This window comes from Labrus mixtus, chromosome 2, assembly GCF_963584025.1.
Source record: "Labrus mixtus chromosome 2, fLabMix1.1, whole genome shotgun sequence".
In the NCBI taxonomy this organism is placed as follows: domain Eukaryota; kingdom Metazoa; phylum Chordata; class Actinopteri; order Labriformes; family Labridae; genus Labrus; species Labrus mixtus.
Window position 1 is genome coordinate 35,235,437 of NC_083613.1, and position 15,000 is coordinate 35,250,436.

A 15,000-nucleotide genomic window follows, 5' to 3' on the forward strand; every position below is an offset into this window, starting at 1 on the left:
CAGACTTAAATCTGTTTGTTTGTACTTCCTGTCGTTGTCTCCTCTCTCTCTCTCTCTCTCTCTCCTCTCTCGTGTTCTTTCTCTCTGATGTTCGTCTCTTTAGATAAAAGCGTCTGATAAGTGAAGGAGACACTGTCCTGCAGATGTTGTTGATATTTGTTTTCCACATCATAGAACTGCCCTGTTGTTACCATGGTTACCTTAACGTCCTGTGAGCTGTGGAGACGGGCCTTGTGGCTGGAGTCTCAGGTGGTCGCCTTTTATTTAACTCGTCATCCTCTGCCGCTCCACAGGAAGTCCCTTTTTCCTTTTTCACAGTAAGACCACGCCCTCTGTGAGGACAGAGGGCGTGGTCTGCAGAGGGAAACACCTCAGGCTCAACTGTGATTCACTAGTTTACACACACACACACACACACACACACACACACACACACACACACACACACACACACACACACACACACACACTTTCTGTGTTTGTTCTCTGCAGGAGGATCCACCCTGACAGCTTCAGCACTGAGTTTCAAAACAAATGTTTAATAATAATAAACCTTAAACGATGATACCAGCTGATGTTCATGTTTGTTCACGGTGACCTTCCAGCGCTGTGAAGAACCTCTTTTTATCTCCATGTTGGTTTGGTTGACGTATTGAAGTTAAACCATCTTCTCGCAATGCTAGTTTTATTGTGAAGGTCCTCGGCGGAAGTCTCAGGTGTCACTGCGTACATAAACTCGGGACTCTTTATTTTCAGCAGAGAGAGCACTCCCTTCCTGGCATCACTCACCTGCAGCCTCAGACTCCTCCGAAGACTCCAAAACTTTCCAAAACCTCTACCGGACCTTCCAGGCCGTCCCCTTCCAGGCTCCAGGACCCAGCATCATGTCGGGCATCGCGTCTTCGCTGCAGCACCGCCGGGACAAGGACCGGGGCATCGGCACCAACAGCCAGGCGGTGAAGTACCTGAACCAGGACTTCGAGAGTCTGCGGCAGAGCTGCTTCGAGTCCGGCCGTCTGTTCCAGGACGAGGCGTTTCCGGCTCTGCCCTCCTCCCTGGGCTTCAAGGACCTCGGCCCCAATTCATACAAGGTCCGGGGGGTGACCTGGCAGAGACCCACGGTGAGTGACTTTAAAAACACTCTTTATTCTAATCAGGCTTTTATTTTCTAACACCAGATCTCATTTAAAAAACTGCAGATTTAATTTCTGCACAAACATCACACAACATGTTCTCTCTTTAAACCCAGGCTCAGTGATTTAAAAAACACTCTTTATTCTAATGAGGTTTGGTACACTCCTTTAGTGCCACACTCCATTTGAAAATCTTCCAATGACGCCTCTCCACAGTCTGTACTTCTGATCCTGCAGGTATCATGAGATCATCAGGTAACCTTCACAGGCTCCGGGTCAGTGCTTTAAAAACACTCTTTATTCTAATGAGGTTTGGTACACTCTTTTCAGAGTTCTGATACCAGACCTCATTTAAAAAACTGCAGATTCAAGTTAAACAAAACTTTTTGGCACAACCTTTACAAACATCTGATCGGGGTTTCTGACCACTTTTATTTTTTTATTCGTATTTTGTTTTAAATGTCAGTGAAGTTTTGAATAAATAGGACCGCTGTCAGAGGCGAGACTCTAACGGGTCAAAGTTATGAAAAACATTTTAAAGCTCCAGGTGGTGACAATGCTGATGCTGAGCACTCTCCGCCTGCGGTTTTGTTTTTCAGACTGATCTGAGCTGCTGATTGGACGGATCACTTCCTCCTGGTTATCTCACGTTCTTAAGTGTTTGTTTGGATTCAGTCAGCTGATCGTGATCATCAACACTCAGATAATCTGCCCCGGATCGCGCTGTGGGCGATTCTTCTCTGAAGTAATATTTTCTGTCGTCTGATCAGACGCCCACACCCAGCTGCAGGCTCACAATGGGAGCTGTGGTTAAACTGGGTCACTCCCACTATAATGAGTGTTTGAGCTGGGCGGAGCCACGTCATAAAAAACTGGATTTAGAGTCTGAGGATCCTGATGGACTGGACCTGAGGAACCTGACAAACTCTAAATCTGTAATTAAAATGTGTGAATTTAATACTTTATAACAGAAGCTGAACAAACTCTGACTCGTTCGCCACTCCACCAGGCCTTCGTGGTCATTATAGTCAGACAAGAGGTGTGAGGCGTTTGTCCAATAAGAAGTGCCTTATACCTGCGTCTCTTTTAACGGCCAGCAGGGGGCGTCTCAAGAGAAGTCTGTCACTCTTTTCAGACTTCTTTAATTAAGCTCCGCCCTCATCACGCCTTTGTACGTTCATATTGATTCTGCGACACCGTGATCGGCGTCCCGGTCCGTGAGGTCAGATTGTGTTTGAATCAGACACACACACACACACACACAGTCAGACATGCACACACACAAAAAGATGACAAAGTTATTCTCTCTCACTGAACTCTTACTGAGTTCTCTTCTGTGTGCAGGAGTTGACCAGAAACCCTGAGTTCATCATCTCCGGAGCCTCGAGGACCGACATCTGTCAGGGAGCTCTGGGTGAGGACACACACACACACACACACACACACACACGCACATAATACACACGCACACATGCACACACAGAGGTCCACACAGATCTGTAGTTTAGGCAATATGCAGACGATGTTCTGCTTTATATAGTAAAATGATTATTAGAATGTTTCTGCCTTCAGTCTTTTTAAACGTATGTTTGTTAGCCGTCATAAAGCAGATAACTCGGTTTGAATCATGAGATCAGACGAAGATGTTATCGTCCTCGCCTTTCTTCACTCGTTCATGTGTTTGTTGATGTCTCGCCTCCTCAGCTTTCACTCTTCTCTTCATGTCACCTTCATGTGACGGCGCTGTAGATCTACAATCTGTGATCTACTACTGAACTACTGATCAGTGAATGCATCATGACACATTATTGTTATAGTGAAGACGTGGCGTGGGCGCCGCTCTATGATCGTGGTCGACAGCATGTCCTGAGCACATCATGTCATCGATCATTTATAACGAGGCGTGTTTGATCTGCTGCAAACAAAGCTGAGAGCAGCTACTCTTTATGTGGGCCCTGAACACAACACTCACAGTTTATGGCAGCAGCCCGTCAGACTGGAAGAGCCGGTTCCTGTCCCCACACACACACACACACACACACACACACACACACCTCCAGTTCAAATAAGTGTAATAAGCATGTGCACAGACAGGGAGGACAAAAGAGGCTGCACAGATCGTTATCCAGAGATGAGCCCTGAGTTCTGCCTGCAGGTTGACTCTTAAGGTTGCACAACTTTCCAACAACCAGCAACATGACGTACAGACTGTGTGTGTTCACAGAGACTCTAACCTCAAACAAACTACAGATTAAAGATCAGAGAGGTGTGTCTGTGTCGATCTGCAGCTCTGATGCAAAAAAAAAGGAAAATGTATTTGGAAGTCAAATCAGGATCAGAGTCTGCAGAAACTCAGCTCCAATCCGAACATGACGATCATTATTTAGTCATTCCCCCTGTTTCTGGTCTTAATGCAAAGCTAAGCTAACTATTTCACCACGTTTCCAGTCTATGTATTACAGTAAGCTAGCTGTTGGTTGGGCTCTTTTCATCGGTTGGTTCTCCTTCAGTTGTTCTCTTTGTAGCGACGCTCCGTTTTAATGCACACTGACACGGCGGCCCTAAGTGGGCGGGGCCATCTCATTTGCCCCATGTGGTGGCCGCTGCAAGGAGGATTATATCCTCTGTACATGGAGCGTGCAACACAACCACTAGGCCATCTGGCGGCCCATGATACCAGACTTTCAGACTTCAGTTTGATTCTAGTTAAAGTGATATGATATCGATTCCTCTTTGTAACCACGGCAACAAAGATAGACTTCGTAGACGCCTGATATCGTGTGTGTGTGTGTGTGTGTGTGTGTGTGTGTGTGTGTGTGTGTGTGTGTGTGTGTGTGTGTGTGTGTGTGTGTGTGTGTGTGTGTGTGTGTGTGTGTGTGTGTGTGTGTGTGTGTGTGTGTGTGTGTGTGTGTGTGTGTGTGTGTGTGTGTGTGTGTGTGTGTGTGTGTGTGTGTGTGTGTGTGTGTGTGTGTGTGTGTGTGTGTGTGTGTGTGTGTGTGTGTGTGTGTGTGTGTGTGTGTGTGTGTGTGTGTGTGTGTGTGTGTGTGTGTGTGTGTGTGTGTGTGTGTGTGTGTGTGTGTGTGTGTGTGTGTGTGTGTGTGTGTGTGTGTGTGTGTGTCTCGTCAACAGTAAGAGTAAACATGCTGTCAGGCAGGTGGCCGTCGGCTGGCTGTGATGTCATCACAAGCTCAGGAGGGAATCACAGGATGTTTGTGTTTCACCAGGAAATAGTGACACATTCCTACAGGTGTCAGAGACTGATGGTGTGTTTAAGGACACTCTGACATCTGAGCGTCAGAAACACCCTCTTGACCATGCTCTGAATAATGTGGATCTTTCTGAGCTTCACACTTCAACACCTTTAAGTTATGTAATGACAGTGATGGAGATGTCCTAAGCCCCGCCCTCCTGTTATCATCCAGGTGACTGCTGGCTGCTCGCTGCCATCGCCTCACTCACCCTGAATGAGGAGGTTCTGGCTCGAGTCGTCCCACATGACCAGAGCTTCAGAGACGGAGAGTACTGCGGAATCTTCCACTTTGAGGTACACATACGCCAACACATCAACACATCAACACATCAACACATCAACACATCAACACACCAACACACCAACACATCAACACATCAACACACCAACACACCAACACATCAACACACCAACACATCAACACACCAACACATCAACACATCAATACACCAACACATCAATACACCAACACATCAACACACCAACACATCAACACATCAACACACCAACACATCAATACACCAATACACCAACACATCAACACATCAACACACCAACACACCAACACACCAACACATCAACACACCAATACACCAACACATCAACACATCAATACACCAATACATCAACACATCAACACACCAACACACCAACACATCAACACATCAACACATCAACACATCAACACACCAATACACCAATACATCAACACATCAACACACCAACACACCAACACACCAACACATCAACACATCAACACACCAACACACCAACACACCAACACATCAACACATCAACACATCAACACACCAATACACCAATACACCAACACATCAACACACCAACACACCAACACATCAACACACCAACACACCAATACATCAACACATCAACACACCAACACACCAACACATCAACACATCAACACATCAACACATCAACACACCAATACACCAACACATCAATACACCAACACATCAACACACCAACACATCAATACACCAACACATCAACACATCAACACACCAACACATCAACACATCAACACATCAACACATCAACACATCAACACACCAATACACCAACACATCAATACACCAACACATCAACACACCAACACATCAACACATCAACACACCAACACACCAACACATCAATACACCAACACACCAACACACCAACACATCAACAAATCAATACACCAACACATCAACACACCAACACACCAACACATCAACACACCAACACACCAATACACCAACACACCAACACACCAACACACCAACACATCAACACATCAACACACCAACACACCAACACATCAACACATCAACACACCAATACACCAACACACCAACACACCAACACATCAACACACCAACACACCAACACACCAACACATCAACACACCAACACACCAACACACCAACACACCAACACATCAACACACCAACACACCAACACATCAACACACCAACACACCAACACACCAACACACCAACACATCAACACACCAACACACCAACACATCAACACATCAATACACCAACACATCAATACACCAACACATCAATACACCAACACATCAACACACCAACACATCAACACATCAATACACCAACACATCAATACACCAACACATCAATACATCAACACACCAACACACCAACACATCAACACACCAATACACCAACACACCAACACATCAACACACCAACACATCAATACACCAACACATCAACACACCAACACATCAACACATCAATACACCAACACATCAATACACCAACACATCAACACACCAACACATCAACACACCAATACACCAACACACCAACACACCAACACATCAATACACCAACACATCAATACACCAACACATCAACACATCAACACACCAACACATCAACACATCAACACACCAACACATCAACACACCAACACATCAATACATCAATACACCAACACATCAACACACCAACACATCAACACACCAACACATCAACACATCAACACACCAACACATCAACACATCAACACACCAACACATCAACACACCAACACATCAACACACCAACACATCAACACACCAACACATCAATACACCAACACATCAACACATCAACACATCAACACACCAACACATCAATACATCAACACATCAACACATCAACACACCAACACATCAATACATCAACACATCAACACACCAACACACCAACACATCAATACACCAACACACCAACACATCAACACATCAACACACCAACACATCAACACATCAACACACCAACACACCAACACACCAACACATCAACACATCAACACACCAACACATCAACACACCAACACATCAACACATCAACACACCAACACATCAACACACCAACACATCAATACACCAACACATCAACACATCAACACATCAATACATCAACACATCAATACATCAACACACCAACACATCAATACACCAACACATCAATACATCAACACATCAACACATCAACACACCAACACATCAATACACCAACACATCAACACATCAACACACCAACACATCAACACACCAACACATCAACACACCAACACACCAACACATCAACACACCAACACATCAATACACCAACACATCAACACATCAACACATCAACACACCAACACATCAATACATCAACACATCAACACATCAACACACCAATACACCAACACATCAATACACCAACACATCAACACACCAACACACCAACACACCAACACATCAATACATCAACACACCAACACATCAACACACCAACACATCAACACACCAACACATCAACACATCAATACACCAACACATCAATACACCAACACATCAATACACCAACACATCAATACATCAACACATCAACACACCAACACATCAACACACCAACACACCAACACATCAACACATCAATACACCAACACATCAATACACCAATACACCAACACACCAACACATCAACACACCAACACACCAACACACCAACACATCAACACATCAACACATCAATACACCAACACACCAACACACCAACACATCAACACACCAATACACCAACACATCAACACACCAACACATCAACACACCAACACATCAACACATCAACACACCAACACATCAACACATCAACACACCAACACATCAACACACCAACACATCAACACATCAATACACCAACACATCAACACACCAACACATCAACACACCAACACATCAATACATCAACACACCAACACACCAACACATCAACACACCAACACATCAACACACCAACACATCAACACACCAACACATCAACACATCAATACACCAACACATCAATACACCAACACATCAACACACCAACACATCAACATATCAACACATCAACACACCAATACATCAACACACCAACACATCAACACACCAATACACCAACACACCAACACATCAACACACCAACACACCAACACACCAACACATCAACACATCAACACATCAATACACCAACACACCAACACACCAACACATCAACACATCAACACACCAATACACCAACACATCAATACACCAACACATCAACACACCAACACATCAACACACCAACACATCAACACATCAACACACCAACACACCAACACACCAACACACCAACACATCAATACACCAACACATCAACACACCAACACATCAACACACCAACACACCAACACATCAATACACCAACACACCAACACACCAACACATCAACAAATCAATACACCAACACATCAACACACCAACACATCAACACACCAACACACCAACACATCAACACACCAACACATAAACACATCAACACATCAACACACCAACACACCAATACACCAACACACCAACACATCAACACACCAACACACCAACACATCAACACACCAACACATAAACACATCAACACATCAACACACCAACACACCAATACACCAACACACCAACACACCAACACACCAACACATCAACAAATCAATACACCAACACATCAACACACCAACACATCAACACACCAACACACCAACACATCAACACACCAACACATCAACACATCAATACACCAATACATCAACACACCAACACATCAACACATCAACACATCAATACACCAATACACCAACACATCAACACATCAACACACCAACACACCAACACACCAACACACCAACACACCAACACACCAACACATCAACACATCAACACATCAACACACCAACACATCAATACACCAACACATCAACACACCAACACACCAACACATCAACACACCAACACACCAACACACCAACACATCAACACACCAACACATCAACACACCAACACACCAACACACCAACACTCTCTCTCTCTGTAGTTCTGGCAGTTTGGTGAGTGGATGGACGTGGTGATCGATGACCGTCTGCCCACTAAAGATGACGAGCTATTGTTCGTCCACTCTGCTGAGGGGAGGGAGTTCTGGAGCGCCCTGCTGGAGAAAGCCTACGCCAAGTAAGACCAGAGTCTGAGGACCAGATCTGAGGGTTTTATTTTATTAAATTGAATGTAGCGCCCTACAAAGGACTTCACATGGTGTGTTTGGGTCCCTTGAAAGACAGATTAATATGAACGACCACTTGTTCAATGTGACCTAGTATGACTAGTTGGTTTCATATTGAGAGACTCCCCCGCCCCCCCTCATGTCTGACAGGGATAGTCTCCCACTGTGAGGTGCATGTGTGAACAACCAGATCAGGAGAATCTCTGGAACAGTCCTCCTGAAGTGATCTAGATATTTGTCAGAGTGCAAACAGGTTTACAGTGAAAACAAAGCCAGCACTGTGTGAGTCTAATGTGCATTAGCTCAAATATGATAAAAGCCACTTTGACTTGCTGACTCACATCAGTGAGGAAGTGTGTGTGTGTGGTAAGGTAACTGAAATGCTATAAGTGGTCAGAAGACTATAAATGATTTATATAACAGTTGTTGAGTCTGCATATAGACCTGCTGTGGTCCTACAGCCTGTTGTGATATTATCAACAAAGCAGAGACTGAGACCAGCACCGTCACTTTAAACTGTTTATTCAGATTTCCATTTGATTAAAAGAAACCAAACACTATATACCGACTATTGACACAACTCTGTCCCAGTATGACCAGTAGCTCAGTCCCAGTATGACCAGTAACTCTGTCCCAGTATCGCCAGTATCTCTGTCCCAGTATGACCAGTATCTCTGTCCCAGTATGACCAGTATCTCTGTCCCAGTATGACCAGTATCTCTGTCCCAGTATGACCAGTAACTCTGTCCCAGTATGACCAATATCTCTGTGCCAGTATGACCAGTAACTCTGTCCCAGTATCACCAGTAACTCTGTCCCAGTATGACCAGTAACTCTGTCCCAGTATGACCAGTAACTCTGTCCCAGTATGACCAGTATCTCTGTCCCAGTATGACCAGTATCTCTGTGCCAGTATGACCAGTAACTCTGTCCCAGTATGACCAGTAACTCTGTCCCATTATGACCAGTATCTCTGTCCCAGTATGACCAGTAACTCTGTCCCAGTATGACCAGTATCTCTGTGCCAGTATGACCAGTAACTCTGTCCCAGTATCACCAGTAACTCTGTCCCAGTATCACCAGTAACTCTGTCCCAGTATGACCAGTAACTCTGTCCCAGTATGACCAGTAGCTATGTGCTGGTTGCAGGTTGACCGGGTCTTACGAGGCGCTGTCTGGTGGATCGACCACCGAGGGTTTCGAGGATTTCACGGGGGGGATCGCTGAAGCCCACGACCTGAACCGGCCCAGTCCACACCTGTTCCACATCATCCAGAAGGCCCAGAAGCGCGGCTCCCTGATGGGCTGCTCCATAGACGTAAGACCTGGTCCCAGCACAGTCCTGTACATAAAGCTAGACCCAAACCTGGAGGTGGACCAGGGGATCAGGACTAGACCAGGATGGTTCACCTGTAAGCTGGTCTGCAGGTCTTCATTAACATGACTAGACCAGACTGGTTCACCTGTAAGCCGGTCTGCAGGTCTGCAGGTCTTCATTAACATGACTAGACCAGACTGGTTCACCTGTAAGCCGGTCTGCAGGTCTGCAGGTCTTCATTAACATGACTAGACCAGACTGGTTCACCTGTAAGCTGGTCTGCAGGTCTGCATTATCAACATGTGATTTTTGTTTCAGATTACGAGCTCGGCTGACTCGGAGGCGGTCACTGGTCAGAAGCTGGTGAAAGGCCACGCCTACTCTGTGACAGGAGCAGATCAGGTAAGAGGACACGCCTCCCAAATCTGGCCCCGCCCCCTCTGCATTAACATGCTGTTAGACGGTCTGCTGCTAAATGGAGCTTCACATTCTTCTTGCTTGGGGGCGGGGCTTCTGCTCTTTGAAGTGACAGGGATGCTGTTGATCCAATCAGGTGTGACCTTCTCCTCTGCTTGTCTTTGCAGGTAGAGTACCGTGGAAACATGGAGAAGCTGATCCGGATCAGGAACCCCTGGGGTCAGGTGGAGTGGACCGGAGCGTGGAGTGACAAGTAGGTGACCCCGACAGCTCAGGTGAACACAGGTGTAGGTGTCACAGTATCTTTAAAGGTGCTCGGGGTATGAAGTACTGACAGCTTCAGGGACCAACAGGTGACTCCTGTCGTAACATGACACTGAGACACCTGAGCAGGTGTCCTGACAGTTTGTTTCATCAGCCAGCCCCTCCCTGCGTTTTGCCTCAGTCGGGTGGAGTCAGCGAGCGTTGATCCTCTGAAGCTCTGCAGAGACGGACGATGACTGACTGTTTCATCAGACAGGCTGAATGTCTGCACTGCTGCCCCCTGCTGGTTACTGTGGGAATACAACACTTTAATGTGCATGAAAACATTTTACATTTTTATTTTATTCCACTCTCAATAAACATTTTAAAACTTTTCTGTTGACACTAAAGAGACAAGAGCATCTTCAGAGTTTATCACAAGAGGGCGTGTCCATATGTCACATGGGGGCGTGTCCATGTGTCACAAGAGGGTGTGTCCATATAGCACATGGGGTGTGTCCATGTGTCACAAGAGGGTGTGTCCACGTGTCACAAGAGGACATGTCCATGTGTCGTGTCCATGTGTCACAAGAGGGCGTGTCCACGTGTCACAAGAGGACATGTCCATGTGTCACAAGTGGGCGTGTCCATGTGTCGCATGGGGCGTGACTGTGTCACAAGAGGGCGTGTCCATGTTTCATATGTGGGCGTGTCCATGTGTCACATGGGGGCGTGTTCATGTGCCACAAGAGGATGTGTCACGTGGGCGTGTCTGTGTCACAAGAGGGCGTGTTCATGCGTCTCATGGCCGTGTCCATGTGTCACAAAAGGGCGTGTCTACGTGTCACAAGAGGGCGTGTCCATGTGTCACATGGGGCGTGCTCATGTCCTGCAAGAGGGTGTGTTCATGTGTCACGTGGGCGTGGCCATGTGTCACATGGGCGTGTCTATATGCACAATAGGGTGTGTCACATGGGGCGTGTCCATGCGTCTCATGGGCCGTGTCCACATGTCAAAAGAGGGCGTGTCCATGTGTCGCATTGGGGGCGTGGCCATGTGTCACGTGGGCGTGGCCATGTGTCACGTGGGCGTGTCTATAAGCACAAGAGGGCGTGGGGGTGTGGTCTTACCAGAGGGTGTGATCATGGGTTTAACGGTATATTGTGTGAGTTTAAGGCGTCATTTTCACGTCTTGTTTGTTGACATTAATTTGTGTTCATGTCTTGTCTCGTGCTCCAACAGCTCGTCAGAGTGGCGTTACATCAGCGATGAGGACCGCGAGCGTCTGAGTCACCGCTCAGAGGACGGAGAGTTCTGGTAAAACTTCATCTTCATCTCCATCCTTCCTGATCTTCATCCTGAACTTAACCCTCTGCTGTGTCTTGCAGGATGTCCTTCTCTGACTTCCTGCGTCATTACTCTCGGCTGGAGATCTGTAACCTGACACCTGACGCCCTGAGCGATGAGTCCATCTCCAAGTGGTCTCTGAACAAGTTCGACGGCACCTGGAGGAGAGGGTCCACTGCGGGGGGCTGCAGGAACTTCCCCAGTAAGTGATCCTGTGAGACACAGAGCAGGGCACGCCTTCCTGTGACTCATCTTGTGTTTCCTCACATCAGACTCGTTCTGGACCAACCCTCAGTTTGTCATCAAGCTGGACGAGGAGGACGACGACCCCGATGACGGCGAGTCCGGTTGCAGCTTCGTGGTCGGTCTGATCCAGAAGAACCGCAGACGCATGAGGAAGTTGGGCGAGGACATGCACACGGTGGGATTCGCCATCTACGAGGTGAGACACAGACATGTGGGGATTCACAGCGAGCTGCTCGTCTGTCCAGAATGTTTTTCTCAATCTTCTTCTTCTTCTTGTGTTTCAGGTTCCTGACGAGGTAAGAGGACGACCACCTGCAGCTCAGAGTCTGACCCTCAATGAAATATCTGTTCTCACCTGTCTGTCTGTCTGTCTGTCTGTCTGTCTCTCTACCTGTCTGTCTGTCTCTTCCTGTCTGTCTCTCCACCTGTCTGTCTGTCTGTCTGTCTCTCTACCTGTCTCTCTCTCCACCTGTCTGTCTGTCTCTCTACCTGTCTCTCCACCTGTCTGTCTACCTGTCTGTCTCTCCGTCTGTCTCTCTACCTGTCTCTCTCTCCACCTGTCTGTCTGTCTCTCTACCTGTCTCTCTGTCTATCTGTCTGTCTGTCTCTTCCTGTCTGTCTACCTGTCTGTCTCTCCACCTGTCTGTCTGTCTCTCTTTCTGTCTGTCTGTCTGTCTCTCTCTCCACCTGTCTGTCTGTCTCTCTACCTGTCTCTCTCTCCACCTGTCTGTCTGTCTGTCTGTCTGTCTCTCTACCTGTCTCTCTCTCCACCTGTCTGTCTGTCTGTCTCTCTACCTGTCTCTCTCTCCACCTGTCTGTCTCTCCACCTGTCTGTCTGTCTGTCTCTCTACCGGTCTCTCCACCTGTCTGTCTCTCTACCTGTCTCTCTGTCTACCTGTCTGTCTGTCTCTCCCTGTCTGTCTCTCCACCTGTCTCTCCACCTGTCTGTCTGTCTCTCCACCTGTCTGTCTACCTGTCTGTCTCTCCACCTGTCTGTCTGTCTGTCTGTCTCTCCACCTGTCTCTCTCTCCACCTGTCTGTCTGTAGTTCTGTGGTCAGAGGAACGTCCACCTGAACAGGAACTTCTTCCTGAGGAAAGCGTCTAAAGCTCGCTCTGAGACCTTCATCAACCTGCGAGAAGTCTGCAGCCGCTTCGTCCTGCCGCCGGGAGAGTACCTGATCGTCCCGTCCACCTTCGAGCCCAACAAGAATGGAGACTTCTGTGTCCGAGTGTTCTCCGAGAAGCAGGCCGAGTTTCAGTGAGTCCACGCCACACGTTCACTAACCCCGCCTCCTTCACACTCTGGAGACTTCCTGTCACATGTTCACTAACCCCGCCTCCTTCACACTCTGGAGACTTCCTGTCACATGTTCATGTGTTTGTGTGTCTGCAGAGAGCTGGACGACCCCATCGAGTCCCGAGTGGAGAAGGTGAGGTGACCCGAGACCGATTAACATGTTTCATATGTGGGCGTGCCCATGTGTCACAAGAGGGCGTGCCCATGTGTCACAAGAGGGCGTGCCCATGTGTCACAAGAGGGCGTGCCCATGTGTCACATGGGGGTGTGTCCATGTGTCACATGGGGGTGTGCACATGGGGGCGTGTCCATATGTCACAAGAGGGCATGTCCGACTGAAAGGGGCGGAGCTAGACACACTGCTGTCCGTTGATTGGTCAAAAGAATCGTCAGTTCCTGAGTGACAGTGTTAATAAACACGCCATGTTTAAATATCCTGAGGACTTCCAGAGAGTCACTTCACGTGTAGCAGGTCACCGTTGATTTTGACATTTTGAAGTTGTCTTAAATTAATCTAAAAGCGAGTTACCGGGGCGCTGGTGGCACTGTAGTCCTCCAAGCGGGCGGGCCAGGTTCAAATCCGACCTGTGGCTCTTTTCCCACATGTCATTCCCCACTCTCTCTCTCCCTGATTTCTGAATCTATCCACTGTCCTGTCTCTACAATAAAGAAACAAAATACCCCCCCAAAAAAAAAAAAGTGAGTTACCTATGGCAGGCAGACTTTCGGAACCTAGCAACAGTAAGCGCTCTGAAGCGGGGCGTTAGGGGGCGCACACGACCTACACGCTGCTTCATGTTAGCCTCACACACGCCACTCATCGATCCTCTGTAATGAACTTTATTGTGACATCATCATCACGCCTGTCAGCTAACATGTGATGGGTCGAATTCCTGTTTCAGATCGAGGTCGATGAGGACGACGTGGACGATCGATTCAGAGGACTGTTCAGTCAGCTGGCAGGAGGGGTGAGCGAATCCAGATCCTAATACTCTGATGTCAATATAAGCATAGACCAGTGGTTCTCAAGTGGTGGGTCGGGGCCCAGAAGGGGGTCCTGAATGTGGATATAGCATTTGTGTGGGTCCTGAGGGTAGACCACACGAGGACCACTGTCATAGACTTGTCCAGCAGGGGGTAACTGCTGGTCGTAAAGATTTAAATGATGCTGGTG

General features: G+C 47.3%; 1 protein-coding gene across 1 annotated transcript in view; it reads left to right on the forward strand.

Annotated features, from left to right (window-relative positions):
• The first annotated feature begins 601 nt into the window (after positions 1-601).
• Positions 602-15,000, forward strand: part of LOC132993654 (calpain-2 catalytic subunit-like) — a 19,184-nt gene continuing 4,785 nt past the window's right edge. Inside the window, exons 1-14 of the mRNA XM_061063597.1 lie at positions 602-1,121; positions 2,478-2,547; positions 4,556-4,677; positions 8,775-8,908; positions 10,107-10,275; positions 10,594-10,677; positions 10,860-10,945; positions 12,178-12,252; positions 12,324-12,484; positions 12,555-12,724; positions 12,813-12,824; positions 13,576-13,787; positions 13,923-13,959; positions 14,729-14,794. Of these exons, the coding sequence (XP_060919580.1) occupies positions 885-1,121; positions 2,478-2,547; positions 4,556-4,677; positions 8,775-8,908; positions 10,107-10,275; positions 10,594-10,677; positions 10,860-10,945; positions 12,178-12,252; positions 12,324-12,484; positions 12,555-12,724; positions 12,813-12,824; positions 13,576-13,787; positions 13,923-13,959; positions 14,729-14,794 (1,635 nt within the window). The 5' untranslated portion in view covers positions 602-884. The remainder of the gene's footprint in view (positions 1,122-2,477; positions 2,548-4,555; positions 4,678-8,774; positions 8,909-10,106; positions 10,276-10,593; positions 10,678-10,859; positions 10,946-12,177; positions 12,253-12,323; positions 12,485-12,554; positions 12,725-12,812; positions 12,825-13,575; positions 13,788-13,922; positions 13,960-14,728; positions 14,795-15,000) is intronic.